At 42.8% G+C, this 14,597-nt stretch overlaps 3 protein-coding genes across 3 annotated transcripts; all 3 read left to right on the forward strand.

Moving 5' to 3' along the window:
* The first annotated feature begins 21 nt into the window (after positions 1-21).
* LOC133838624 (dorsal-ventral patterning protein tolloid) lies at positions 22-4,496 on the forward strand. Its single transcript, XM_062269784.1, has 8 exons — positions 22-875; positions 931-1,043; positions 1,158-1,487; positions 1,557-2,389; positions 2,464-2,725; positions 2,791-2,996; positions 3,068-3,430; positions 3,521-4,496. Exons 1-8 carry the CDS (start codon positions 711-713, stop codon positions 4,444-4,446), a joined length of 3,198 nt encoding a protein of 1,065 aa, XP_062125768.1. The 5' UTR covers positions 22-710; the 3' UTR covers positions 4,447-4,496.
* A 44-nt stretch (positions 4,497-4,540) lies between these two features.
* LOC133836641 (protein abnormal spindle) lies at positions 4,541-14,368 on the forward strand. Its single transcript, XM_062267233.1, has 7 exons — positions 4,541-4,870; positions 4,931-5,107; positions 5,227-5,439; positions 5,509-9,506; positions 12,217-13,382; positions 13,445-13,746; positions 13,813-14,368. Exons 1-7 carry the CDS (start codon positions 4,856-4,858, stop codon positions 14,086-14,088), a joined length of 6,147 nt encoding a protein of 2,048 aa, XP_062123217.1. The 5' UTR covers positions 4,541-4,855; the 3' UTR covers positions 14,089-14,368.
* Positions 9,959-11,411, forward strand: LOC133838627 (protein abnormal spindle-like). The gene is made up of 3 exons (XM_062269787.1): positions 9,959-10,426; positions 10,489-10,790; positions 10,857-11,411. The coding sequence occupies exons 2-3, from the start codon at positions 10,521-10,523 to the stop codon at positions 10,938-10,940; spliced, it is 354 nt and encodes a 117-aa protein (XP_062125771.1). The 5' UTR covers positions 9,959-10,426; positions 10,489-10,520; the 3' UTR covers positions 10,941-11,411.
* Positions 14,369-14,597: the final 229 nt, after the last annotated feature.

Below are 14,597 nucleotides of genomic sequence, written 5' to 3' on the forward strand. Positions count from 1 at the left end.
CAATAATTAGTATGTTTAAAAATAAACTTAACGACATTTTAAGAATGAGAAATAATTAAATGCCTGTAAAATGCTCTCGTAAAACATATATTCAGTTTTGCAAATCCTTGCATCATGGCGAAGCCATCTGTATTTTGAATTGGTTTTAGAATTACCTCGAAAAGTTTTGTTCACTCACGGGACTTATGACCTGCTGTAAAGCCCTATACCACACCTGATCCGATACTTAAAATCGCTAACATACCGAACACTGTTCAGCTCCAGTTCCAGGTAGATGAAATACAATATCAACTTGTAGGGATACCCAAATAAAACTCATTGAATGCAAGCAAGCAACAGCAGGCAGACAGCCAGATAATGTGCAGCTTGCAAAATAAAATAAGAAGGGCTCTCAAACAGTTCTAGTCGCTCACGACTCGTCGACAGGCTATTGTTGTTAGTGTTTTGTCGGTGAAGACAGATCGCGTGGTGTTGCCATGGCGATCCTCCTGCCTGTGATTCTCTCTACCTCTCACCTTCTTTCTTGCTGTTTCATCTCTTATACCTGTTAAATCCCAAAACCCTTACGAATGTGTGTGGACCTGAGCAAATATAATTCGGCAATTCGAACATTCGGGAGTTCAGTCATAACTTTAAGCTGGCCCTGCACGGTCGTCTGATACGCCTTCACAGACAGATAGAGAGAGAGAGTGTGCGAGACTACAATCACAATGGGACTTAAAATACATTCCATGCTATTCAAAGTTAAATTGATTTCATTATGTATTGGATTACTAATAATTGCATTGTTGCCCCACCTTTCTCGTGCTAATAAGGATGCTGATAACTGTAATTTCAATTTCAACGAACAGTCCGAAGATTTTGAAATATTCAAGGTATGTGTCTATAGTACGATTTAATCAATTACATTTCTGACGAAATGAATTTCAGACATCTGAGCAAGGGAATTTCAACACTTGGACAAAATACGATGCACACTTGAACTCTAAGCACACCAGCCTCAAAACAAAAATATGGCAGAATGGCAACACAAATATCTTGAGGTAAGCTTGAAGTGTTAAAATAAATTTAACGTGATTCTTCTATGCGATCTGCAATTTGAAGTCAAATTGCGCACATCAGAACATAAGCTTTACTGTGTATCCTCTTTCTCCTAGAAGAAGTCAACGAGGAAAGCGTTCCAAGTCATCGTACAGCTTGCCATCTACATTGATAAAGGTACCACCTGCTCCTCCAATGATTTGGACAGACGCATCCGCGAATGCACAGCTTTCACAACGAATGCGTCGTGCCGTTACAGTTCGGAAGGACCGAACATGGGACTATGGTGTAATACCTTACGAGATTGATTCCATCTTTAGTGGTGCTCACAAGGCGCTCTTTAAGCAGGCCATGCGTTACTGGGAGAACTTCACATGTATTAAGTTTGTGGAACGGGATGTTAAGCTGCATTCAAACTATATCTATTTCACAGTCAAGAGTTGCGGGTTAGTTGCATTTTCCCGTTTTTACATACAACTGAAAGCATAACCATAATTTTGTTTCCGCTTCGACAGATGCTGCTCTTTTCTTGGAAAGAATGGGAACGGACGACAAGCAATTTCCATAGGGAGAAACTGTGAAAAATTTGGCATCATCATACACGAGTTGGGCCACACAATTGGCTTTCATCATGAGCATGCCCGTGGCGATCGAGACAAGCACATCATCATCAATAAGGCTAATATTATGCGGGGTCAGGCGTACAATTTTGATGTGTTGTCTCCCGAAGAATTCGACGAGCCACTCTTACCATATGACTATAACTCTATCATGCACTACGCCAAAAACTCATTTTCTAAGAGCTCTTATCTGGATACCATCACACCCATCGGTCTGCATCCTGGTGTGCAAATTGAATTAGGTCAACGTCGTCGCCTGAGTCAAGGCGACATTCTGCAGGCCAATTTGCTTTACAAGTGTGCCGCATGTGGACGCACCTTTCAACAAAATTCCGGACAGATCGTGTCTCCCCATTACATCTATACTGACGACAGTCTACTTAGCAATGTAGAGGGAAGTGGCGACATAGGTGATGAGCCGCAGCACGTTGGTGCTAGCCACAATGCTGCATCGTTGAACGTGTGCGAGTGGCGAATAACGGCTACAAATGGTGAACGTATCATACTCCATCTGCAGGAGCTGCAGCTGTTGCATTCGAGCAACTGTACGCAGGACTATGTTGAGATTCGCGATGGCTACTGGCATCGCTCGCCACTTGTGCGTCGCATATGCGGCAGGAACATAAACGGGAACGAGATGATCACCACGGAGACAAGTCGCATGCTAATTAAGTATGTCAACAACAATGCAGCACTTGGATATAGAGGATTCAAAGCGCGTTTTGAGGGTAAGTCATAAACTGTGTTTACCTTAAATGTGAACTTTTATAATCCAAAAAGTTCTTCTTTTCGATTTTTCTAGTGGTCTGCGGCGGGGATATCTACCTGACCAAGGATCAGTCCATCGACTCTCCAAACTATCCCCTGGAGTATATGCCCAACAAAGAGTGTATTTGGCGCATCACAGCGCCGGCTAATCATCATGTTGCCATAAAGTTTCAGTCTTTCTTTATAGAGAAGCATGATCGATGCATTTACGACTATATTGAGATCAGAGACGGCGCTCGCAGTGACTCTAAGCTAATTGGGCGCTTCTGTGGCGACAAGCTGCCACCTAATATCAAGTGAGTGATTATGACGTCTGGTCCTTAGCCGGTACTACAATTATATTAATAAAATTTATCTATAGAACGCATAGCAATCAAATGTTTATCAAATTCGTGTCGGATGGCTCCGTTACAAGGTTGGGCTTCTCCGCAGCTCTGATGTTGGATGTGGACGAATGCAAGTTTATGCAGCACGGCTGTCAGCACATTTGCATCAACACCTTGGGCAGCTATCAGTGTGGATGTCACGCCGGCTATGAGCTGCAGTCCAATGGCAGAACCTGTGAAGGTTTGTTTAGGAATTGTTGGATGTAATTTCAATGATCTCTAAGTTAAATATACATATTTACCTCCTTGCAGACGCATGTGGGGGTGTTGTGAATGCAACCATGTCCAATGGCACCTTGTATTCTCCTTCATATCCCGATCTCTATCCAAATGCCAAGCAATGTGTCTGGGAAGTGGTTGCGCCTCCAAATCATTCTGTCTTCCTGAACTTCACGGCTTTCGATCTGGAGGGCACTAAGCTGCAGTATACGAAATGCAGTTATGACTACCTGATCATATATTCAAAGCTGCGGGACAATAGGCTTAAAAAGATCGGCATATTTTGTGGAAACGAGTTGCCACCAATCGTTAATTCCGAGCAGAATATTCTGCGGCTCGAGTTTTATTCGGATCGTACGATTCAACGCAACGGATTTGTGGCTGAATTTATTGTAGGTAAGCATTAAGAGTTCCTGAGCTTTCTAACCCTATTTGACGCATGTTACTAATGCATCCTAATCCTCATCGAACTTTATTACTATGCAGATATCGACGAGTGCGCACTGAACAATGGTGGCTGCCAGCACAGATGCCGCAACACATATGGTAGCTACCAATGCAGCTGTAGGAATGGTTACACACTCCACAAAAATGGCCACAATTGCACGGAGACAAAGTGCAAGTTTGAGATCACCTCCTCCAAAGGGGTCCTCCACAGTCCCAACTATCCCAACGACTATGCACGCAATATATTTTGCTACTGGCATTTCCAGACTGTTCTGGGACATCGCATCAAGCTGACTTTCAATGATTTCGATGTGGAAAGCCATCAGGAATGCATTTATGACTATGTGGCCATCTATGATGGTCGCTCGGAGAATAGTTCGACACTAGGCGTGTATTGTGGTGGCCGCGAACCTTATGCGGTAATTGCATCCAGCAATGAAATGTTTATGGTGCTCAAGACGGATGCGGGACTACAACGTAAGGGCTTTAACGCAACCTTTCTGTCAGAGTGTGGCGGCTATTTGCATGCCACGAATAACACCCAAATTTTCTACTCACATCCTCGCTATGGCATTAGGCCGTATGAGCGGAATATGTACTGCGATTGGCGTATTGAATCCGATCCGGAAAGTAGTGTCAAAATCAAATTTCTTCAATTCGAAATCGAGTATTCGGAGCGATGCGAATATGACTTCCTCGAGGTCACTGAGGAGGGCAACGCTATGAATACTATACATGGTCGCTTTTGCGGGAAAAGGAAACCACCAGTGATTGTTTCCAACTCAGACACTCTACTGTTAAAGTTCCAAACGGATTATGACAATTCTTTACGCGGCTTTGCTATATCTTTTATTGCCGTTGAACCACCAGACAATGATACTGGCGAAGATTTGGATGCGGCGGTGACTCCATTTCCTGGCTACTTCAGAAATATGTATGCAGAGATGGCGGAGGGCAGTGACTAGCACATATCTTTCCGCACAGTAGACTAATGTGACTTGTAATTCAATTTTGTTGTTTGGCTTGTAAATAAAAAACAAAACAAAAATAAAAAAAGTAATTTTATTAAAATTCAAATTTTCCACTCGTTTCATAAAATTGCCATTCACAGCGCAGCGGCGTTGCCACTTACTAGTGCGAAATGCGCTAAATTATACCAAATCGCATTCGTCACCGAAGCAACCCTTGCAATCTATTTTCAAAATGGCAACGGCGTGAGCGGCGCTTTGTTTCGAGTCTACGTTTTTAATTTGTTTCGGCGCTAAATCTGGTTAATAGTGTTAATTGTGGCGTCAGAGTTTTAAGTTTATTCAGTTCTGTGGCTTGTAATTTGATATTGTTGATTGGTATTGAACCGTTAACGCGCTAATTAAAATGAGCGCTTTTGAGGTGAGATATATTGCAGCTAATTTATGAACAAACATATATTGTGTTTATCCAAATTTAAAGATTACTGTAACTCCATCGCGTATTAAGCAAAAGAAGCGAGTCGAAGGCCGCGAACCGGCTATCGTGGTAATGGCTCCATTCTCAGCCAAGGCAATTGTGCAGTTCGAAGATGTTCCCATTGGAAAAACAGCAAAGCGTATTGTGCGTATTATGAATCCCAGTGACGAGGATATTGAGGTTAGTTGGTCACTTAATCGCAATCCCAATCCGACTACAACTGTCGTCGGCTTGGCAACATGGCACCTTCCATTTATTTTGTCAATGTGGCATTAACCTAATTTGCTACGCGTTCCTAGGTCAGAGTAACAAAACCCATCAAAGAGGACCACAATCTCAGCCTGGAATGGATGGAACGTAGTGTTCCAGCTCGCGACGAGGTTGTCATGGAATTAGTGTGGAATCCACAGATTGATGTTGCCTGTAAAGAAACACTGCAGTTACTCGACAATCGCAATTTTCGCAAAGACGTTATGATTATTCTGAAGTCCAGAAGCATGCAACCATCAAGGGTGAGTGTCACTAATTGATAACGAAAAAGATTGCTAACTCCAACCCCTATTTTTGCTTGTTTTCTGAAGACAACACGTAAGTTTCCTACAATTGGCAAGACGCTGCAGCTCAAGTCTCCGACTAGCAGTACTAAGATGCTCAAGAATAGTACGGCAGCAGCAGCTGTGCAACAAAAGAAACGTGTGTCCAGTTGCAATTCCAGTTCAGCAGTTGCCACAGCAACAGCAGTAAAGCAGACGTGGCGCAACAGCGCTGCTGCTGCACGTACAAGGACGTCCACATCTACAGTGACAGCTCAAGCGCCTCTAAGCGAGCGGAATGTGTATAGAGCTGCATCAATTATTTCTCCTCAGGGGCGTAATCTGAAAGAGAATGTTAGTCCGAAGACTCCTGGCAGTGTCATCAATTTAATTGATAAGATGCAATTCACACCTATTGTCGAAGTGTCACATGTCGCAAAATCATTGCCTGACAATCTTGTTAACTGGCCCACTCCCACATTGAACTTACCTGGACAAACTGCAGCACATAACGCAGAGGAGTTGCACCCACGTCGTCTGCCCTCCTCACTGGATGAGGAACAAACCATTTCTAACCAGACATTTGATGTAAAACTGTCCGAAACAATGAATATCTCTGCAGACACTTTAGATGGTTCACGCAACGATCTGTTGCAGCAGACACCATCGATTACGCTTAACAAGACCACGACAATTGTGCCAGCCATGCAAATGCGTGCTTTGACATGCATACGAGAAGAGGACTCAAGTCCACCAAATATGGCAGGCCAGTTGCCGTCGAAAATACGTGACTTGAAGCGAGATATTCATGTTGTGGGCTCACCGTTGCGCAAGTACAGTGAATCTATGAAGAATCTATCGCTGCTATCCCCACAATCAAAGCTTGCCATACAAGGTTCGATGCCCAATCTTAATGAAATGTTGCCGCTTCGTTCCATTGAACAGAATCGTTATTATCAGCAATCGCAACAGATACCCTCGTCAGCGAACATGTTCCTCGATAATTCAGATTCCAGCGAGATAAGCGTTGTTTCCCAGCAAGATGTGCTGTTCAATCAGTGCGAGATTCTGGCACAATCGAGCCACTGTAATTTACACGAATCAGTAAAGAAAACGCACAAGATCGATCACTTGGCACTGACCCATATTCAGCAGCGTCGTAGCAAGGAAACAAAAGTAAGCAGCGGCCACAAGCGTCGCTCACATGAGTTGAGCTTCTCGGATGCCCCCAGCAGCGAATCAATTCATCGTAATGAAACTATGGCCATTTCACCACCGAAGCGACAAAGATATGAACCCAGTTGTTATACACCGACCAATGCCTCTGCGCGTAACTCCAAAGCATGGCCGCATGCGCAGTCCAAAAAGTTTAAATTGTCTCAAACGATGTCGCTGTTGAAAAAGCCGGTTGAACCGCGCAAGACGCGACAGCAACCTTCCGTTAAACTTTACGATTCCGATCTGTACATGCAGTCATATATTAATCCAGATCCTTTTGCTGCAAGTACCACTGTCGATCCATTTTTGGCTTCAACTATGTATTTAGATGAGGAGGCTGTAGAACGTCACCAAACAGACTTTAAAAAGTGGCTAAACGCTTTAGTTAGCATACCAGCAGATTTAGATGCAGATAACAATAGTAAAATCGATGTGGGCAAGCTATTCAACGAGGTGCGTAATAAGGAGTTGTCATTGGCGCCCACTAAAGAGGTGCAATCGATGAATTACTTAACCACGTTTCGTCTGGAAACACTGCGTCGCGCCGCAGTTGAACTGTTCTTCAGCGAACAAATGCGCTTACCGTGCTCCAAAGTTGCCGTTTACGTCCAAAAACAGGCGTTGCGCATTCGAAGTGACCGCAACCTCCACCTAGATGTGGTCATGCAGCGCACAATACTCGAGCTATTGCTCTGCTTCAATCCGCTGTGGCTGCGTCTGGGCCTAGAAGTAGTGTTTGGGGAAAAGCTTCATCTGCAATCGAATCGCGATATTGTCGGCCTCAGTACATTCATTCTAAATCGTCTGTTTCGCAACAAGTTCGAGGAGCAGAAGTACAGCAAGGCGTATACTTTAACCGAAGAGTACGCGGAGACCATAAAGAAGCACACGCTACAAAAGACTTTGTTTCTTCTGTTGTTCCTGGATCAAGCTAAACAACGACGCATTGTTAAGCATAATCCATGCTTGTTTGTCAAGAAATCGCCACACAAGGAAACAAAAGATATTCTTCTACGCTTTTCATCTGAGCTGCTGGCGAACCTAGGCGACATCACACGTGAATTACGCCGCATGGGATATGTATTGCAGCATAAGCAGACGTTCCTCGACGAGTTTGATTATGCCTTCAACAATCTGGCCATCGATCTGCGAGATGGTGTGCGTCTAACACGTGTCATGGAGGTCATCCTGCTGCGCGATGATCTCACCCAGCAGTTACGGGTTCCAGCGATTTCTCGCTTGCAGCGTATATTCAACGTTAAGCTCGCTTTAGGGGCCTTGCAAAATGCAAATTTCCAGCTCGGTGGGGACATCACCGCAGCTGACATCGTTGATGGCTATCGGGAGAAGACATTGTCGCTGCTCTGGCAATTGTGCTACAAGTTTCGATCGCCCAAATTTAATGCTGCTGCTCGTGTTCTGCAGCTGTGGTGGCGACGTCGCTGGCTGCATGTTTTTATTAGACGTCGCATTCGTGATAGAGCTGCGATTCGCATACAAGCCGCCTTCAGGGGTCATCAAATGCGCAAGTTCGTTAAATTGTATCGTGTGGAGCGCCTACAAGCTATAATCGTTCTACAGAAATACACTCGTCGCTACTTGGCCCAGAAACATTTGTATGAAATGTATCAGAAAATCGTTAGCATTCAGGCCTGGTGGCGTGCGCAGCGCCTGGGTCGCCTGGTGCGTCAAGAGTTCTTCCATCTGAGAGAATCGACAATATTCCTTCAAAGGATTTTCCGTCGCCGCATGTTCTCGAAGAAACTGCTGGCGTATGCGGCTAGAGAACGCTTGCAACGTGATCAAATACATCAAGCTGCTGCTTCTTGCATCCAACTGCATTGGCGTGCTCTTCGCTGTGCGAGGGAACAGCGAAAAACGTACGTTCATCAAAGACAATTGATAATCTTCGTACAGAATAGATGGCGAGGTAAGAGACTCGCTCAGCAAAAACGCAAAGATTTTTTGATTCTTCGAGAGGCGGCTGTAATTTTGCAAAATCGATATCGTGCTCGTTTGGAGATGCTTAGGTGCTATCAACGTTATAATCTTCAACGTCGTAGTGCTATAATATGGCAGCGTTATTGGAGGGCTACAATCAAGATGCGTAAACAGCATGAAAGCTATCATAAACTCAAAACCGCTGTGAGGGTGCTTCAGGTAAAGTACAGGGCTCGACTTCAAATGCGCCGGCAACGACAGGAGTATTTGCGACTGAGAAATGCTGCAGTATTCCTGCAGACGCTATATCGAGCTCGTCTGGAAATGCAACAAGTGCGGAGTACTTTTGTGAAGGATCGACAATGTATTGTTAACTTGCAAGAACGATGGAGAGCAACGCTTGAGATGCGACGACAGTATCGCTCTTATCAGCAGCTGAGATTTCACAGCATCGTGCTGCAAAACAAATTTCGGGCACGAGTGCAGATGCGGCGGCAGCGCGAAGATTTCACTAAGATGAAGAACTCTGTTATAAAAATCCAGAGATTATATCGCGCTCGACAATTGATGAGGACACAGAGAGCGCAGTTCGTGCGTCTTCAACAGTCAGTTGTACTTATTCAGCAACGCTTCCGATCCTTTAGACAAATGCGATACATAAGTGCCAAGTATCGCGGCACCCGAGCTGCTATTTCTTGTCTCCAGATGCACTGGCGCAACTATTTGCTGACCAAAAGACAGCGTTGCACTTATTTACATCTTCGTGATGCAACCATAACCATTCAGAGACACTACCGTGCTCATTTGGCTATGCGCAAAGATAGAGACAGTTACCAGCATCTGAAACAAATTACAATTCAAGTACAACATCGCTATCGTGCTCAGGTGTCCATGCGAGTGCAACGTGCCATATATGAATATGAGAGAGCACTTATTATGCAAATGCAACAGAGAATACGCGCTAAGTTGGCTATGATATCAGCAAAGAACAATTATCAAAGAGAAAGGCAGGCTGCAGTCCGTATACAGGTCTGGTGGCGAAGTTTTCTAGCTATGCGATTGTATCGTAGAAACTTTCAACGGCTTCGCACAAGTACAATAACATTGCAGCGTAAATGGCGAGATACTATACAAGCACGTGTACACAGACAGATGTTCTTGGCAACTATTCAAAAAGCGAGATTACTACAAGGTTGGGTGCGGTCCTTAATGCTAATGAGACAGCAGCGTGCTCAGTATCAGAGACAGAGAGGCTGCCGTTGTAATCCAACGTCATTATCGGGCTCGTCTAGCTATGATCAGTACAAGGATTCAATATCAGAGACTAAGATCGGTTGCCATTAGTATACAGTTAAAGTTCCGTGCCAGACAAAGTATGATTGAGAAGCGCAATGAGTTCTTGCAACTTCGAAAAACTGCAATTCACCTGCAACAAAAGTTCCGTGGGAAACGTTTGGTGTTGGTTCTACAAAAGCAATTCCACCTCTTGACCCAATGCACTGGCAATTTCCAAGCGCATGCACGTGGTTTTCTTGCCCGAAAGCGTTTCCAGGCTCTAATGACTCCTGAAATGAAGGAGCTTCTGCGTCAAAGAGAGCGGCGAAAGTTATACAATGTTACTGGCGGGGATATCTTACTCGTCGAAAACAACGACATGCCGGTCTTTTAGCTATTCGACAGCGTCTATTGCAACTTCGTCAGCAGGCTACAGCTATTAATTCGGTACGGTCTAAGGTTCAGGACTCAGTTCGAATTTTACGTGGCCGATTTATTGCCTCGGATGCTTTACCCGTTTTAAATCAGCTAGGTAAATATGTCGACTGAATTGTCATTAAACATTTTCTGATCTAATTTTGTATTTAATTTTAGATCGTCTGTCTCGAACAGTACCTCATCTACTAATGTGGTGTTCAGAATTTATGTCCCACTTCTGTTACGGCATCATGGCACAGGCTATTCGTTCAGAGGTTGATAAGCAACTGATCGAGCGTTGTAGTCGTATTATTCTCAATTTAGCACGCTATAATAGCACTACAGTGAATACTTTTCAGGAGGGCGGTCTAGTAACCATTGCCCAGATGCTTTTGCGATGGTGCGATAAAGACAGTGAAATTTTTAACACCTTATGTACGCTTATTTGGGTATTTGCCCACTGTCCAAAAAAGCGAAAGGTAAGTCTGATTTCAGTTACATTTCAAATATGTGACTAATATAAATCATAATCTTAAAAACCGCAGATTATTCACAACTACATGACCAATACAGAAGCAATCTACATGGTCCGTGAAACGAAAAGCTTGTTGCCCGCAAGGAAAAGATGAAGCAGAATGCTCGAAAGCCATTGATCAGTGCGTTTAGTCGTTATGGACAACAAACACCGACTTTTCAACCGAGATCTTTGCCCAGCTTAGAGCCGGATTTTGGAATCATACGAAGTAGTCCATATACATTTATATCGTCAGTGTTTGCATTTGATACTATTTTAAGCAAGTTGAGGATTGATTTAATTTGATATATTTTAAATGAATAAGTTGCCTGTACGAGTAGAAGAGCTCATTATAAATCTGTAGTTAATTGTTACAATTGTTTTGATTGATGTTTCGTAATAATATGATGTAATTTAATGTTGATTGATGTTTCGTAATGATATGATGTAATTTAATGTAGTGTTCAATGTTTATTAAATGATTATGTTTTATTGCAACAAAAAGTTTTGGTTTTGTCTTTTTGCTTGCACAGTTTTGCAGTGCCCAGATTACTGTTTATTAAAATATATTCACAAAACAATTACATACACGTATTTAAATTAAAATAATCACTTTGTTTCAACAGGTTGGTATATACTTATACTTTTAGCTATGGTAAATATTATATTTTGAGCGCATCGTGCGGGTACGTTCATCAAAGACAATTGATAATCTTCGTACAGAATAGATGGCGAGGTAAGAGACTCGCTCAGCAAAAACGCAAAGATTTTTTGATTCTTCGAGAGGCGGCTGTAATTTTGCAAAATCGATATCGTGCTCGTTTGGAGATGCTTAGGTGCTATCAACGTTATAATCTTCAACGTCGTAGTGCTATAATATGGCAGCGTTATTGGAGGGCTACAATCAAGATGCGTAAACAGCATGAAAGCTATCATAAACTCAAAACCGCTGTGAGGGTGCTTCAGGTAAAGTACAGGGCTCGACTTCAAATGCGCCGGCAACGACAGGAGTATTTGCGACTGAGAAATGCTGCAGTATTCCTGCAGACGCTATATCGAGCTCGTCTGGAAATGCAACAAGTGCGGAGTACTTTTGTGAAGGATCGACAATGTATTGTTAACTTGCAAGAACGATGGAGAGCAACGCTTGAGATGCGACGACAGTATCGCTCTTATCAGCAGCTGAGATTTCACAGCATCGTGCTGCAAAACAAATTTCGGGCACGAGTGCAGATGCGGCGGCAGCGCGAAGATTTCACTAAGATGAAGAACTCTGTTATAAAAATCCAGAGATTATATCGCGCTCGACAATTGATGAGGACACAGAGAGCGCAGTTCGTGCGTCTTCAACAGTCAGTTGTACTTATTCAGCAACGCTTCCGATCCTTTAGACAAATGCGATACATAAGTGCCAAGTATCGCGGCACCCGAGCTGCTATTTCTTGTCTCCAGATGCACTGGCGCAACTATTTGCTGACCAAAAGACAGCGTTGCACTTATTTACATCTTCGTGATGCAGCCATAACCATTCAGAGACACTACCGTGCTCATTTGGCTATGCGCAAAGATAGAGACAGTTACCAGCATCTGAAACAAATTACAATTCAAGTACAACATCGCTATCGTGCTCAGGTGTCCATGCGAGTGCAACGTGCCATATATGAATATGAGAGAGCACTTATTATGCAAATGCAACAGAGAATACGCGCTAAGTTGGCTATGATATCAGCAAAGAACAATTATCAAAGAGAAAGGCAGGCTGCAGTCCGTATACAGGTCTGGTGGCGAAGTTTTCTAGCTATGCGATTGTATCGTAGAAACTTTCAACGGCTTCGCACAAGTACAATAACATTGCAGCGTAAATGGCGAGATACTATACAAGCACGTGTACACAGACAGATGTTCTTGGCAACTATTCAAAAAGCGAGATTACTACAAGGTTGGGTGCGGTCCTTAATGCTAATGAGACAGCAGCGTGCTCAGTATCAGAGACAGAGAGAGGCTGCCGTTGTAATCCAACGTCATTATCGGGCTCGTCTAGCTATGATCAGTACAAGGATTCAATATCAGAGACTAAGATCGGTTGCCATTAGTATACAGTTAAAGTTCCGTGCCAGACAAAGTATGATTGAGAAGCGCAATGAGTTCTTGCAACTTCGAAAAACTGCAATTCACCTGCAACAAAAGTTCCGTGGGAAACGTTTGGTGTTGGTTCTACAAAAGCAATTCCACCTCTTGACCCAATGCACTGGCAATTTCCAAGCGCATGCACGTGGTTTTCTTGCCCGAAAGCGTTTCCAGGCTCTAATGACTCCTGAAATGAAGGAGCTTCTGCGTCAAAAGAGAGCGGCGAAAGTTATACAATGTTACTGGCGGGGATATCTTACTCGTCGAAAACAACGACATGCCGGTCTTTTAGCTATTCGACAGCGTCTATTGCAACTTCGTCAGCAGGCTACAGCTATTAATTCGGTACGGTCTAAGGTTCAGGACTCAGTTCGAATTTTACGTGGCCGATTTATTGCCTCGGATGCTTTACCCGTTTTAAATCAGCTAGGTAAATATGTCGACTGAATTGTCATTAAACATTTTCTGATCTAATTTTGTATTTAATTTTAGATCGTCTGTCTCGAACAGTACCTCATCTACTAATGTGGTGTTCAGAATTTATGTCCCACTTCTGTTACGGCATCATGGCACAGGCTATTCGTTCAGAGGTTGATAAGCAACTGATCGAGCGTTGTAGTCGTATTATTCTCAATTTAGCACGCTATAATAGCACTACAGTGAATACTTTTCAGGAGGGCGGTCTAGTAACCATTGCCCAGATGCTTTTGCGATGGTGCGATAAAGACAGTGAAATTTTTAACACCTTATGTACGCTTATTTGGGTATTTGCCCACTGTCCAAAAAAGCGAAAGGTAAGTCTGATTTCAGTTACATTTCAAATATGTGACTAATATAAATCATAATCTTAAAAACCGCAGATTATTCACAACTACATGACCAATACAGAAGCAATCTACATGGTCCGTGAAACGAAAAAGCTTGTTGCCCGCAAGGAAAAGATGAAGCAGAATGCTCGAAAGCCATTGATCAGTGCGTTTAGTCGTTATGGACAACAAACACCGACTTTTCAACCGAGATCTTTGCCCAGCTTAGAGCCGGATTTTGGAATCATACGAAGTAGTCCATATACATTTATATCGTCAGTGTTTGCATTTGATACTATTTTAAGCAAGTTGAGGATTGATTTAATTTGATATATTTTAAATGAATAAGTTGCCTGTACGAGTAGAAGAGCTCATTATAAATCTGTAGTTAATTGTTACAATTGTTTTGATTGATGTTTCGTAATAATATGATGTAATTTAATGTTGATTGATGTTTCGTAATGATATGATGTAATTTAATGTAGTGTTCAATGTTTATTAAATGATTATGTTTTATTGCAACAAAAAGTTTTGGTTTTGTCTTTTTGCTTGCACAGTTTTGCAGTGCCCAGATTACTGTTTATTAAAATATATTCACAAAACAATTACATACACGTATTTAAATTAAAATAATCACTTTGTTTCAACAGGTTGGTATATACTTATACTTTTAGCTATGGTAAATATTATATTTTGAGCGCATCGTGCGGGTACAACGAATTATTCTCCTACGGCTGCGTGTTCACTCGAATGCTCGAAATAGTAAGGAGACTCAGGGCCCCAAAAAGTACACATATTTTATTTAGTATTATACTATAAACGTGTACATATGAATGTAT

Source organism: Drosophila sulfurigaster, chromosome 2R (assembly GCF_023558435.1).
Source record: "Drosophila sulfurigaster albostrigata strain 15112-1811.04 chromosome 2R, ASM2355843v2, whole genome shotgun sequence".
NCBI lineage: Eukaryota > Metazoa > Arthropoda > Insecta > Diptera > Drosophilidae > Drosophila > Drosophila sulfurigaster.

What these genes read in the sequence shown, in the direction of transcription:
- LOC133838624 (XM_062269784.1), top strand. Translation starts at nt 711, where the DNA reads ATGGGACTTAAAATACATTCCATGCTATTCAAAGTTAAATTGATTTCA. An exon ending in TTCACAGTCAAGAGTTGCGG is followed by an intron (nt 1,488 to 1,556) that starts GTTAGTTGCATT and finishes CCGCTTCGACAG; the next exon opens with ATGCTGCTCTTTTCTTGGAA. An exon ending in AAGCTGCCACCTAATATCAA is followed by an intron (nt 2,726 to 2,790) that starts GTGAGTGATTAT and finishes ATTTATCTATAG; the next exon opens with AACGCATAGCAATCAAATGT.
- LOC133836641 (XM_062267233.1), top strand. An exon ending in CCAGTGACGAGGATATTGAG is followed by an intron (nt 5,108 to 5,226) that starts GTTAGTTGGTCA and finishes ACGCGTTCCTAG; the next exon opens with GTCAGAGTAACAAAACCCAT. An exon ending in CATCGCTATCGTGCTCAGGT is followed by an intron (nt 9,507 to 12,216) that starts GTCCATGCGAGT and finishes CCGATCCTTTAG; the next exon opens with ACAAATGCGATACATAAGTG.
- LOC133838627 (XM_062269787.1), top strand. Translation starts at nt 10,521, where the DNA reads ATGTGGTGTTCAGAATTTATGTCCCACTTCTGTTACGGCATCATGGCA. An exon ending in ACTGTCCAAAAAAGCGAAAG is followed by an intron (nt 10,791 to 10,856) that starts GTAAGTCTGATT and finishes TAAAAACCGCAG; the next exon opens with ATTATTCACAACTACATGAC.